This window comes from Polyodon spathula, chromosome 6 (assembly GCF_017654505.1).
Source record: "Polyodon spathula isolate WHYD16114869_AA chromosome 6, ASM1765450v1, whole genome shotgun sequence".
NCBI lineage: Eukaryota > Metazoa > Chordata > Actinopteri > Acipenseriformes > Polyodontidae > Polyodon > Polyodon spathula.
In genome coordinates this window covers 75,731,142-75,746,271 of record NC_054539.1, presented here as the reverse complement: position 1 = coordinate 75,746,271, position 15,130 = coordinate 75,731,142, and the positions used below count along the sequence as shown (strand labels likewise).

The 15,130-nt window shown below is 39.8% G+C and overlaps 1 protein-coding gene across 3 annotated transcripts in view; it reads left to right on the top strand.

Annotated features, from left to right (window-relative positions):
* The window catches only part of LOC121317641 (serine/threonine-protein kinase D3-like), an 86,511-nt gene extending 76,789 nt beyond the window's left edge, over nt 1-9,722 (top strand). For all 3 annotated transcript variants that reach the window (XM_041253788.1, XM_041253786.1, XM_041253787.1), the window contains exons 12-19: nt 2,158-2,210; nt 4,250-4,322; nt 4,449-4,555; nt 4,994-5,155; nt 5,482-5,580; nt 6,528-6,801; nt 7,531-7,616; nt 9,095-9,722. In XM_041253788.1, the coding sequence (XP_041109722.1) occupies nt 2,158-2,210; nt 4,250-4,322; nt 4,449-4,555; nt 4,994-5,155; nt 5,482-5,580; nt 6,528-6,801; nt 7,531-7,616; nt 9,095-9,268 (1,028 nt within the window). In that variant the 3' untranslated portion in view covers nt 9,269-9,722. The remainder of the gene's footprint in view (nt 1-2,157; nt 2,211-4,249; nt 4,323-4,448; nt 4,556-4,993; nt 5,156-5,481; nt 5,581-6,527; nt 6,802-7,530; nt 7,617-9,094) is intronic.
* The last annotated feature ends 5,408 nt before the right edge of the window (nt 9,723-15,130 follow it).

Below are 15,130 nucleotides of genomic sequence, written 5' to 3'. Positions count from 1 at the left end.
GTAAATGTAAACAGTAGCCTAGTCTGCTGAAAGGGTTAAGATGTGAATCTGTGTAGTGTAGCGGTTATGTAGTTGGAGTGAAAGTATGACTAGTTTGCTATACATATATAAAATACATTACATTTTTTTAAAAATTTGCAATATAAATCCTATGTGGGAATCGAAGACATGCTTCCAATGCATTGCAGATAGTATAGCAAGTTTTTATCAAGTAATGAGACAAACAAGATTTTGTAAATAATGATTATGTATTATCCAGATTGTATTGAAAGCTATCATCTGATTTTACAAACTATCATAGTAAGCTTGTTTAGTATATTGTAACATTTTCATGTTTAGGAAGTAGTACTCAGGGAAACAGTGTTGAATTCTCAAAATGTTTGCTTTATTCGGAATTCATGGCACCAAAATAATAACCCTATGTTTTAGTCTTGGCACTTTCACTGCTATTCTCTCCAGTCACAGCTCAGATGCTCGCTCAGTCGAACCCACAGTTTCTCATTCAAGTTCAGTGCTAGACTGTCTCCTGTCCCCAGGCTCATGCACCCCATTATTATATAACCTCCCGTCGTTTCCCGACGCTGTTCAGCTCATCAGCCAGTCACATTCTCCCCACTGATTCACTCACTCCCCCTTCCCATGTAAAGTAACAGTGTGGCCCGTTCCCCTTATGATGCATGTAACATAAAAGACAGGCGAGACAAACTGAACAGTTTTTCAGCAAAGCAATTGTCCGGGTCGTTACAATATATTTTTTAACAATTTGAAACTAAAACTATATTAAAGCACGATGACATTTATGTACAAAAATCTTCACTAATATACAATTGAACAAGAACTGTCAAGTATTTTTTTTCATACAATATTAAACAGCAGTGTTTATATCTGATAGTGAAAAAGAAATAAATAAATATCAAGATAGATAAGGAAAGAAATGTCCATTGATTTATGTATTTATTTATTTCAATATGTTTTAATGTATTTATTTATTTATGTTTTACTTTTACCAAATATGTAGCAAGGCTAATTCTCAGAAAAATCAACATTCCTTTTTGTCCAGTGGGGACCACAAATGGCGTTACTCTGATCAGCCAGTATCGAGAGGAGGGAACTGTGTTGACTGTAAACTCAGATGTCCTGTAATATACATATGCATGGATAAAAGTGCCTGGGGTCTGCAAAAAAAATGGGAACAAAGAAGAAGGAGAAGGACTTTATATTTATATTTTTTACCTTACTTTGGTGACTTATTTCTCTTACTGTATGGCAGGTATTGACTTTTTTTTCTACATTTCACCTAAGAGTGAAAAGTGAAATGGTGCTTTTGGTTGATTTACTTTTGCTGTGCCAATACCCTGAAAACACATGAACTATCCTTGCTGTATAGAGAGTCTCTTGCAGTTCTTTCTGATAACTTGTTGCGAGGAACTGTCACTGTATCAATGAAAGTGAATGGCAGATGATGTGGGCTTATTCAAACTGTCCCAGTGAAAGTGAATGGCAGATGATGTGGGCTTATTCAAACTGTTCCAGTGAAAGTGAATGGCAGATGATGTTATTTAAGCTGTCTCAATGAAAGTGAATGGCAGGGAGAATCCACATCAGTCAATCCACAGTACAACTGTTTTACTTCTTAACCTTCATCTCTAAGATGTATTGCATGGATACAGTTTCATGCACTACTGCTCTTTCTAAATAAAATGGTTTGTCCAATTTTTCAGAAGTGGATGATTATATATTCAGGGATATGCATTGAAAAAGAGATTTGCTTGCGGATAAATTGACGACAAATAGCCCAGCCCCTGTCTTTTGACACTCCTATGAAATGAATACATTTCTGGGGTACGGTTGCACTTCAGAGATGGCTTGCATAATAAAATAATTTCCATATTTAAAGAGTAGACCATTATAGTATTCAGGGATAGCAAGATGTTTGATAAGCAAGTGGAGTGATGGTTACAACTGCTTCACATACCAGCAGTATTTGTGTTAATGTTTATTGGTAGAGCAGTGTCTGCACATACGCACTAATAATACACCTGAGTTGTGCAGCACTCCCCTTGGTTTAAATTGGCTGTCCTTTACATGTCATAAGAGGTGCATCATCCCTGGTGTGTATTATTAAAGATAACATCAAGCTCTGATGTCTTCCAACAGAGGAACTGTCTGTCAGCATATCTGTTTCCAACTGCCAGATTCAGGAGAATGTGGTAAGTTAGACTGATTTACTGGCAGCATTATGCAATATGACCAGGATATGCAAATGTGGTGGATCCAGTTTAGCAGATGCCCAATGACTTTTGGTGTAAATAAGTGTGTAACACACACATGCACTCCTCTAAATCGAGGAAGCAATATAAAAGGTAATGCAAGTGTGAAGCGTCTTTCTCACCTTTTATCAAACGATAACATTTTAAATGAGCTTATTCATTTAAAACGTACACTGCTCCAAACAGTTGAGGGTTATTCCGAGATGTGTGTTCTGTTTATTAGTAAGCATTGTAAATCCCCCGGTACTGTGTTGAAATGATACTGACCACTCTGTGCACGATATATCTGGCAAGGCAGTCTGTTTGCTCTGTGCCTCAATAGTCCTGTCTCTGTTGCCTGCCCTCCAATGTCAATATGGCTCATGTTCACCACATACACTAATACAGCTGGCCTTGATTGTTATGCAGGCTGGAAATGCACTTCCAGTTCTTTAAATGTACGCAACATTTGTAAAGATATTGGTGCATTGACTAAGACGTTAGCAGGTTTGAGAATATAAACAAAGCTGAAGAAATAGAAGGGTACATAATGCATAATAGAGATGTATACAGTGCTATATATATATATATATATATATATATATATATATATATATATATATATATATATATATATATATATATATACACACACACACACACACACACACACACACACAGTACCAGTTAAAAGTCTGAAATGTGTATAACACGGTGTTAGAACACTGGCCTAAGTATAAGAGTGTCTTTGTTAGATGGCATGTTAACAAGAAGAACTAGCATGTTACCTAATTAACCCTTTGTCACCAACTATTGTTAACAGGTGAGGGTCCATGATTACTATAAATATAGGTAGTATAGGCACAAGATTGTCATTCCTGATTGTAACGGAGCAGAAAATGGCAAAAGATGCTCAGTTAAGCAAAGAAAAAAGATGAAGATGAAGATGATGGTCAATCTTTAAGACAAATCGCAAGAACTTTGCAAGTGTTTGTAACTGCTGTGGCCAAGACCATCAAACAATTTGAAGAAACTGGCACTCATGAGGACCGAACAAGGTCAGGCAGGCCAAGGGGACCTCAGAATCAGAGAACACGTTAATTCGAGTCACAAGTCTGCGAAACCAGCGATTAACTGCTCCTGAAATACAAGCTCAGCTAAATGCTACTAGAAGTACAGATGTTTCAACATCAACTGTTCAGAGGAGATTGCATGAAGCTGGCCTAACTGGAAGAATTGCTGCAAAGAAACCATTGTTAAGAATGCAGAATAAGAGGAAGAGACTTGCCTGGGCCAAAAAACACAGAAACTGGACGTTTGAGGAGTGGAAGTCGGTCTTATGGACCGATGAGTCAAAATGTGAAATATTTGTAAGAGTATTTGTAAGACGCAGAGAGGGTGAGCGCATGAGTTGTGCATGTGTGGTTCCCACTGTCAAGCATGGAGGAGGCAGTGTCATGGTCTGGGGTTGCTTTGTTGCTGACAGAGTTGGTGATCTTTACCAAGTCCATGGCAAGCTCAACCAGTATGATAATCATAGCATACTTCAGAGGCATGCCATTCCATCAGGGTTACGGCTAGTTGGGCAGTCCTTCATTCTTCAGCAAGATAATGACCCGAAACACACCTCAAAGTTGTGCAAGAACTATCTGGCGAAGAAGGAAAGTGAAGGACAACTCAATCTAATGACCTGGCCTGCCCAGTCTCCAGACCTCAATCCCATAGAACTTGTATGGGACGAACTTGTTAACCGAATGCCTTGTATTTGTGAGGCTGTTATTAAGGTGGCTGTTTTTGTCAATTATGAAAAAAACCTAGTTTCCAGCAAGTGTACTCAAACTTTTGACTGGTACTGTGTGTGTGTGTGTGTGTGTGTGTGTGTGTGTGTGTGTGTGTATTATTTTTAAAAAGCAAAAAACATAACTTGTGTAGAGTTTCTAATGCTTTTTTTGAAAGCTGTTTTAAATGGATTTTAATAACAGCCTGTTCCTTTAATGCAGGATATAAGCTCAGTTTACCAGATATTTGCAGATGAGGTTTTGGGATCTGGACAGTTTGGAATTGTATATGGAGGTAAGGTGTAATACAGAACTTCTGAAAGTGACACGCTGCAGATGCACAAATGAACCCTAAGCAATGAATAATAGCATGCAGTACTAACTGCCCCCTCTCCTCTGTGCATTGTGGAACATGGAGTAGGAAAGCACAGGAAGACTGGGAGAGATGTTGCCATCAAAGTCATTGACAAAATGAGGTTCCCAACTAAACAGGAGAGCCAATTGAGAAATGAAGTAGCTATCCTTCAGGTAAGGCTCCCTTTATGTAAATGATCTAAACAGTGCCTCCAGCTGAGCTCTCAATTACTGAACTAAACCCTTAATCAAACTCCGAGTTTGCTAAATTAGACCTTTTTAATTGTTCTCAGCTTATAAAAAGTTGCAGTTGACTTGAAATCTCCAACTGTTTTAAAGCTCAAAACAATTGAAAACATCTAATTAAGCAAGCTGTTAGTTCAAGAAAAAAAAAAACTTTTAGCTGAATTACCTAACAGTGGATTGTTAAATACAGTATAACAATAATAACATTTTAAAAAATCTAATAAAAACTAATCCAATCTTTGACAGCCATGTTGATTGTAGTTTCTAGTATGGGCGACTTGCAGGCACATAGCCTACATGTGTGCAATGGAAAGACCCTGTCGATGTTTCACTAGGCTCTACTGATACAGACTCTTCACTCTGCAGAACCTGCACCATCCTGGCATCGTGAACCTGGAGTGCATGTTTGAAACTCCAGAGAGGGTCTTCGTTGTCATGGAGAAGCTCCATGGCGACATGCTGGAGATGATTCTATCCAGCGAGAAAAGCAGGCTGCCGGAACGGATCACTAAATTTCTAGTGACGCAGGTGACTTCTGTCTTTGATTGTCAAGTGCATTCTACAGTAGAAATGGGTATGAAACAGACTGATGCTACCATCGACCGTGAAATAGAATAGACATGTATAATAGTAAATACTTCAGTGAACTAGCATACCTGTTTTTTGGCCACATTTGATTTCACTGTTCTGTCAAATATACTTTGTGTTTATGTGCATGAAGGGGTGAGGGGGGCTCATTTTGTATCATGTTAGCAGGGCTAATGACAAACGTGGAGTCAGAGTCAAGTGAGTTTAACTGCATTTCGCCAAAGGTAATAAGATGACTTGCTGTGCGTTTTTAAAATGTCTTCCAGATCCTCGTGGCTTTGAGGCATTTGCATTTCAAAAACATTGTTCACTGTGATCTGAAGCCAGAGAACGTGCTGCTGGCCTCTGCTGAGCCTTTCCCTCAAGTAAGTGCTGTGCAGGTGTAGTGCAAGCCGGAGGGGCTGCCAGATTCCCTTCATAGCATTCACTTGAAGCAATAAGAATCCTGTTACAGGGATGCTTAAAGTATTGTAGATGGCAGGAAACAGTCAGAAGTCAAGATGAAAATGCCAAAAGTGAACTTTTGTTTAAGCCTCAGGTGAAAATTGGCAGTGCAAAACACTAATAATTAACAAAACAAATCAACATGCCTGTATTTAACACAGGTATTCTACACTGAGTACACAGCTACTCAGTCACTCAATCACTCAGTCACTCAATTACTGTCACGCAATCAGTCAGTCACTCAATTACTGTTACTCAATCACTGAGTCACTCAATCACTCAGTCACTGTCACTCAGTCACTCAATCACAATCACTCAGTCACTCAATCATTCAGTCACTCAATCACCCAATCACTGTCACTCATTCACTCAGTCAGTTTATTATGTACAGTATTGACAGAGCTGTGTATGAATTCAGTTTATTATGTACAGTATTGACAGAGCCGTGTATGAATTCAGTTTATTATGTACAGTATTGACAGAGCCATGTATGAATTCAGTTTATTATGTACAGTATTGACAGAGCTGTGTATGAATTCAGAGTTTATTATGTACAGTATTGACAGAGCCATTTATGAATTCACAATGTATTGTGAATTACCTACTGCTTTGTAGTTTTCCATTTACAACGAAAAACTGACAAAAATTTAATAAATGTGACTTTTTGAAATCTAACATGAAATACTGTACTACTGTTATGGCTTCCGGTAGACTTTTACGATATCATTTTATAGTTTCTCTGATTTCATGATGTTAAATAAAGATCTATTTTAAAAAAAATGATGTCTCAATCTTAACATCTAAGTGATGCAGAACATTTGGTCATCGCTGTACACGTTTTGATTTGGTGTGTGCGTTGTGTTTGCAGGTGAAGCTGTGTGATTTCGGCTTTGCCCGGATCATTGGGGAGAAGTCGTTCCGGCGCTCCGTGGTGGGGACCCCAGCCTACCTCGCTCCGGAGGTGCTCAGGAGTAAAGGGTACAACAGGTCCCTGGACATGTGGTCTGTGGGTGTCATTTTATACGTGAGCCTGAGTGGCACATTCCCATTCAATGAGGAGGAAGATATCAACGACCAGATTCAAAATGCAGCCTTTATGTACCCACCAAATCCCTGGAAAGAGATTTCTGGTGACGGCAAAGGTACACTACCTTTTTTATTATTATTATTATTATTATTATTATCGCCACATTTCTGTCCTACTGAGATATACCGATTCCTCTTGTGCAACCTCTCGAATGGATGTGTATTTGAGGGACTAAACAAACTGCTTTTTTATTTTTTAAACATGTTAAGAAATTTTCAAGTCCAAAATTTCAAGTAGTTGGATTCTTGTACTGATGTGCAAACAACTGAATATTTTGGCCATTAACCTATTTTCCTAAACATAACCCATGAAGACACCCATTTAAAATATGAATACAACCCCATTTCCTTTTCAAAAATGATTTCTTTATTAGTGCCAAATGTGATTGTTGCTGACAGTATCAGGTTAAAAGCATGCAGAGAAAAACCCAGTAAGGAAATTAAGTGTACTGTGCGGAAAGCATTGATAAAGTACTGTTAGTATAGTGGGGTGGGAGGCCATGGGAAACTTGTGCTCTCATGAGCATATAGGTTACCTGGGTTGAGATTCTAGCTCTGCCTCTGACTCACTGCACACACCTGGGGGGGGCGTCTTCAGCCTACTTGCGCCCACCCAGATGCAAAATTAGATTTAAAAAAAAAGATTGCCAGAAAAAAATATTTTTTTCTCTACTTTGTTTATTGTAGTCTGATGACAGTAATACTAATGCAAATTCAATTTAAATCCTTTCCTTATGCTTTTATATTATTTGACACAAATGTTTTTATTCCTTTCCTTTCAATAGCGACTGACTTAATAAACAATCTTCTTCAAGTGAAAATGAGGAAGCGCTACAGTGTGGACAAGTCCCTCAGTCACCCCTGGCTACAGGTAACATACCTTGTGTATACCAGCACACACACACACACACACACACAATGGAAGGAAAGGGTCCTATTGTTTCAGTTACAGTTGCCACTGAACGTGATTCACCCACAGTAAGTGATGGACGGTATAAACTCCCACACAATAACCTGACATTCAGAAATTCCCCCAATCAACTGTACAGTACAAACACGTGTGTATGCAGGTAAAAATCTTTATTAAGACACTCATTACACTGATAGAAAAGATGTATTAAACCTAGGAATGCAATAAAGTACAGTAATCCTTCGCGTATCAGACTGCATTGGGTCTTGTTTTAAATACCATTATACACAGCTGTAGCAATTACTGTACTATATTACTGTTTTGAGATTCGGCTTTTATTAAGGAGTGCCCCTAAATCCCTTGTTTAGAAAGATACAGGGTATCAACAGGGTAGTTGTGTTCATCCGCTGACAGGCTGGAGACAGAGGTTGAAGTTGATATGCCCTGCAGGCGAACAGGATTTATTTACATATTAAGAGCTGAGCTGAGGGGTTTCCAGGTTATAATGAGACAGACAACAGTTAAGTTTCAATGCAGTTGGAAAGTATTTATAATTTTTGTAGCTTTTAGTGAACTATAGCTCTCATTCCTTTCCTCTTGCTCATAAACCGAGCCTCTGTTAACTCTCTCTCTCTCACCCAAGTCCCTCCCCTTTCCTCACTCATTGGTCCAGCACTCCCTCTCTCTGACTGCTGTGTCAACACACAGCGAATGCTAACAGATATGAACAAGAATAACACAGTTTATAAACCCACATTATTTAGAGTACTGCCGTTCCCTTCCCCAGCCCATAATCAGGTCCTTTCCCACATTGCCCCAGCTTCACGTTGCATTGTTTGATGACTGACAGAGTTCCAAGCATGCTTTCGCAAGCACACAGCATCTAACAGACATTTTATTTTGTCTGTATTCATTTATGTTGCAGTCAGTGCTGTTTTTCAAACTGTAAATAAACCCGACACTGCTTACAGGGATTAAATAGCTACGGTACAGTACAGGGATAATCACTTAGTAACAAGGTGCAAACAGCTGATTGATCGATCTGTTAAGCCTTTACTACAGTAAAGTGCTGCCTTTTTATTGAAATCTATGTGAATGGCATGGTAACAAGGTGAAAACAGCTGATTGGTGAATTAGTAAGAGCAATTCCTAGAATATAAAGCAGTGCGTTTGATATTTAAATCTATGTGAATGGCACATAACGAAATCCAATCAGCTGAGTTTGCCCGAAGTATACGACGTGCTTAACATGGTATAAATCATGCCTTTGTTTTTAAAAGGAATGGGAATGGCAAACGCTATTTGTCCGAGATAAACGGCTACCCGAAATAACCCTGTACGGTAGACGTGGTAGCGGCTGTAACCCTAGTATGTCTCTCTTAATAATATAAGCTTCATTTGTGTTTGTTAATGGATTGAATTTTGCGTTGCTCTCCCAGGATTATCAGACTTGGCTGGATCTCAGGGAGTTTGAGACTCGGAAAGGAGAGCGTTACATCACACACGAGAGTGACGACGCACGCTGGGAGGAGTATGCGGATGAGCACAGCCTTGCACACCCCAAGCACTTCATAATGGCACCCAACCTCGACGACATGGAGGAGGATCCCTAATCACAGAAATCTGTTCACGGGCTAGTCTAGAGTGCAGGGGCCCTGCCGCTGTACGCTCACAAAGCAACCTGGAACTGCTCCACCAGAACCAAGCACACACTGCTTCTGCTGGGTCTGCCTGGCCAGATTGTTACCTAGCAACCACACATGTACACTGGACTGTTAAGGACTGTGTGGCTAGGCCAGGAATGTCACACAGGTGTGGGTGTTAACTTGTAACTGAGATATAGCTTGTCTTTTATCTCACTGCCTTCTTACAAGCCATAAAATACTAGTTTACTGAAGTCCGTGTTAGAGGCTACGAAAATATTACCTGGTGGGAACAAAACTTGCACTCAACAGCACAGCCAGAAAAGGGTTAAAGCTTGGACCAAATGAAACAGTGAGAGCATGGATATTTATATTGACTGTCCCATTCCATAGAAAAGTCTAGCGTAGTATAAGCAGAGTGTGAGGAGAAAAAAAATATTTTGTGTATTTAAAACAAAAAAAATAAAAAAAAAAAACATGTTTTCTTGTTTAAATGTCTATTCCTTGCCATACCAAGTCTTTCTGAAATAATCTTGGGACGTTTCTAAACAAGAGACGAAGGTTTCTTCTCCAGTTCAAACAATTTATACTGGAACACCTACGTAATGTTATGCTATTGTTTTGCCTACATCATGTATTGATTTGATTTCAGTAAGGGCTCCCTTCTCATTGGTCAGTCTGAAACACTCTGCAGTGGACTCACTTTACTCATTTCAGTAAGGGCTCCCTTCTCATTGGTCAGTCTGAAACACTCTGCAGTGGACTCACTTTACTCATTTCAGTAAGGGCTCCCTTCTCATTGGTCAGTCTGAAACACTCTGCAGTGGACTCACTTTACTCATTTCAGTAAGGGCTCCTTTCTCATTGGTCAGTCTGAAACACTCTGCAGTGGACTCACTTTACTCATTTCAGTAAGGGCTCCCTTCTCATTGGTCAGTCTGAAACACTCTGCAGTGGACTCACTTTACTCATTTCAGTAAGGGCTCCCTTCTCATTGGTCAGTCTGAAACACTCTGCAGTGGACTCACTTTACTCATTTCAGTAAGGGCTCCCTTCTCATTGGTCAGTCTGAAACACTCTGCAGTGGACTCACTTTACTCATTTCAGTAAGGGCTCCCTTCTCATTGGTCAGTCTGAAACACTCTGCAGTGGACTCACTTTACTCATTTCAGTAAGGGCTCCCTTCTCATTGGTCAGTCTGAAACACTCTTACTCACTTTACTCATTTCAGTAAGGGCTCCCTTCTCATTGGAAGTCTGAAACACTCTGCAGTGGATCACTTTACTCATTTCAGTAAGGCTCCCTTCTCATTGGTCAGTCTGAAACACTCTGCAGTGGAATCACTTTACTATTTCAGTAAGGGCTCCCTTCTCATTGGTCAGTCTGAAACAACTGCAGTGGACTCACTTTAAATTTCAGTAAGGGCTTGTTTCTCATTGGTCAGTCTGAAACACTCTGCAGTGGACTCACTTTACTAATTTCAGTAAGGGCTCCCTTCTCATTGGTCAGTCTGAAACACTCTGCAGTGGAATCACTTTACTCATTTCAGTAAGGGCTCCCTTCTCATTGGTCAGTCTGAAACACTCTGCAGTGGACTCACTTTACTCATTTCAGTAAGGGCTCCCTTCTCATTGGTCAGTCTGAAACACTCTGCAGTGGACTCACTTTACTCATTTCAGTAAGGGCTCCCTTCTCATTGGTCAGTCTGAAACACTCTGCAGTGGACTCACTTTACTCATTTCAGTAAGGGCTCCCTTCTCATTGGTCAGTCTGAAACACTCTGCAGTGGACTCACTTTACTCATTTCAGTAAGGGCTCCCTTCTCATTGGTCAGTCTGAAACACTCTGCAGTGGACTCACTTTACTCATTTCAGTAAGGGCTCCCTTCTCATTGGTCAGTCTGAAACACTCTGCAGTGGACTCACTTTACTCATTTCAGTAAGGGCTCCCTTCTCATTGGTCAGTCTGAAACACTCTGCAGTGGACTCACTTTACTCATTTCAGTAAGGGCTCCCTTCTCATTGGTCATTTGCTCTGAACTAATTAAAAGAGCCTCAATCCAGCACCTGAAGGACTAACCCGAAGCACAATATGTATTCCATATGTGCTGGAAGTTTATTGTTTTTTTCAGACCAAAGGAAGACTAAAACAAGTGGATTATTTATCTCAATAGGTATATCCCATTATAACCATACAAATAAAGCTAGTTGTTTGATACCAATTATTATACAAGAACCTGACCAAAAAAAAGATTGTTTTTTGGTTACACTTTTGTGTATGTGTATAATTCTTTACAGTGTCACATTTTGGAATCCACTGTATCTTGCGTTTGATTCCAGTCCAATGACAGAATGGTTGTGAATAGTGTTGTTCCAGATTACACTGCGTTGCTAAGCAGATGCAGAGCTTGATCTACGGAAAGTAATTCTCTGAGTGCAGTTTAATTGATGTTTAAACATACTTTCTGTTCCATACATTACACTTGTTATATAAAGAATACTCTGTGAATGTTCATTGAGCGCTGTGGTAATTTCACCCTGCCGGGCACTTGTAATTTTCTTTGCAAAAAAAAAAAAAAGGAAAAGTACCACATTAAACAAATGTGTAAATGTATCAATAATGTCAAAATCAATGAATATTTAATAATAATAATAATTAACCTCAATGTCAGACTAATAAAATGTGATACTTGTTTCATGCCTGGAACATTTATTGGTTTTAAAAAAAAGAAATCGCAATTATTCCCTTAACCAGAAGAAAAGGGTCTGGTTTGCCTTTTTCATTTAGATTCACTGACCAAATGAAATTCACAGACAAATTCGACTCCATTCTAATGCCTGTCTTCTCTGATATGACCTCTTGCTTCAAATACATTAAACATTAAAAAATGGCATTAAATGTGATGAGAACACAGCATAGGCACTGAGTGTGTTTCACTGCTCATGGCTAAGCTTTCTCACAGACATGGTGTTTTACTGCTCATGGCTAAGGTTTCTCACACTGTTTCACTGCTCATGGTTAAGCTTTCTCACACTGTGTTTCACTGCTCATAGCTAAGCTTTCTCACATAGTGTTTCACTGCTCATAGCTAAGCTTTCTCACAGACATAGTGTTTCACTGCTCATGGCTAAGCTTTCTCACACTGTGTGTTTCACTGCTCATGGCTAAGCTTCCTCACAGACATGGTGTTTTACTGCTCATGGCTAAGGTTTCTCACACTGTGTTTCACTGCTCATGGCTAAGCTTTCTCACACTATGTTTCACTGCTCATGGCTAAGCTTTCTCACACATGGTGTTTCACTGCTCATGGCTAAGCTTTCTCACACTGTGTTTCACTGCTCATGGCTAAGCTTTCTCACACTATGTTTCACTGCTCATGGCTAAGCTTTCTCACAGACATGGTGTTTCACTGCTCATGGCTAAGCTTTCTCACAGACACTGTGTTTCACTGCTCATGGCTAAGCTTTCTCACAGACATGGTGTTTCACTGCTCATGGCTAAGCTTTCTCACACTGTGTTTCACTGCTCATGGCTAAGCTTTCTCACACTATGTTTCACTGCTCATGGCTAAGCTTTCTCACACTGTGTTTCACTGCTCATGGCTAAGCTTCCTCACACTGTGTTTCACTGCTCATGGCTAAGCTTTCTCACACTGTGTTTCACTGCTCATGGCTAAGCTTCCTCACACTGTGTTTCACTGCTCATGGCTAAGCTTTCTCACACTATGTTTCACTGCTCATGGCTAAGCTTTCTCACAGACATGGTGTTTCACTGCTCATGGCTAAGCTTTCTCACACTGTGTTTCACTGCTCATGGCTAAGCTTTCTCACAGACATGGTGTTTCACTGCTCATGGCTAAGCTTTCTCACACTGTTTCACTGCTCATGGCTAAGCTTTCTCACACTGTTTCACTGCTCATGGCTAAGCTTCCTCACACTGTGTTTCACTGCTCATGGCTACGCTTTCTCACACATGGTGTTTCACTGCTCATGGCTAAGCTTTCTCACACTGTGTTTCACTGCTCATGGCTAAGCTTTCTCACACTATGTTTCACTGCTCATGGCTAAGCTTTCTCACACTGTTTCACTGCTCATGGCTAAGCTTCCTCACACTGTGTGTTTCACTGCTCATGGCTACGCTTTCTCACAGACATGGTGTTTCACTGCTCATGGCTAAGCTTTCTCACACTGTGTTTCACTGCTCATGGCTAAGCTTTCTCACACTGTGTTTCACTGCTCATGGCTAAGCTTTCTCACACTGTGTGTTTCACTGCTCATGGCTACGCTTTCTCACAGACATGGTGTTTCACTGCTCATGGCTAAGCTTCCTCACACTGTGTTTCACTGCTCATGGCTAAGCTTCCTCACACTGTGTGTTTCACTGCTCATGGCTAAGCTTGTGTGTGACTGAAATACATGTAGAAGAAACATGTTCCAAAAAATATGCATATGTAATATAAAGCCTAAATTGTTGATTGCAGAAATTCAGAGTGTAAGGCAATGGGAAAGATGAACTATAAATCAGAGCATCCTTAACATCACTGTATTACAAACACAGAAACTGCATCGATCTCCCAGGGCTTTGAGGCAAGAGAAAGGAATATCCATTTCACACATCTGATACGCTTCAGCTGATGAACTTTGAGAGCCAGCATAACCCACTTCCTCCACCCACACAGACCACCCTGCAGAACATCTCCTGACTGATGTTACCTATGCCAAATACAAATTCAGACAGTACTGTGGAAAGCAGCACATCTGCTTAAGTGAAAGAAGTCTGATCTTGGAAGTTGTACCTGAAACAAGATAGAGCTTGTACAGCACAGTATGAATCAACACTGATCCCTTGATCCCCGCTGTATTATTAAGTCCTGTTACCCAATAATATGGCCTATCAATTAAAACCAGACGCTGGAGACACGTCCAAACCAGCGATTTAAAACAAAACCATTGATCCACACAGCATGGCTTAACTGTCAGTGAAAACAGGATACCAACAGCCTGCCATCTGTCAACCTACCCAAGTGTAACCAGCATATGAAACATGATAACAAAAACCGTATTTAATTGGAGGGTTTAGCAAATGGACTTAGAACCTCGTAAAAAAATGTCCATTTTAAAAGTTGTTCACAAAGTACTTTTTTTTAAAATTATTTTTTAAATTCCCTTTAAGGTATAAGAAGTCTTATCACAAAAGGCTGAAACAGACTTTAGGCAAAAAAAAACCCTTAAAGGGTTAACACATCTAACCTTGAGTTGGTATTGAAAGTGCTGTATGTTTTATACTTCGTTTTATTTAATGTTTGTAACAAGTTTTAGTTCTATGATGAACCAGTGGCAATGAAATAAGGGCTATTTAATGCAGTTTCACTGGTCAGCAAAAAGCTACCAATAGAAATGTCTGAATGGAAATGTATTTTAGTTTTTTGTAGGACCTCTGATATGATAGGCAAAACAGAAAACTGTTAATGAGAATTGAATGACTTGTTCCTGAGAATCTTTTGAACATCAGTTGCTGCTGGATTGGCAGGTGTTTTGGATATTTCATTACTTGCAGATTTAATAAAACTAAGCATCTTTACATGTTTTTAGGGTTCTATTTTGAATTCAAGACAACGACAGTAAAAAAGCTTTCCTTTGTGAGCCCTGACTGAACAGCCTTTCAGGGACTGGAGCACGCTGATTGGAAAAGCATGTTACTTGTTATCCAAAAACAGGAATCGGCTTGAGAATGGCAGCCCCAAAAGAAAGCATTACAAAGAGCCTGCTTTGTCTAAATGGGGTCTTTAGACACTTGGAAATGCCTGGTGAAAATTAGAATCCCAACACATTC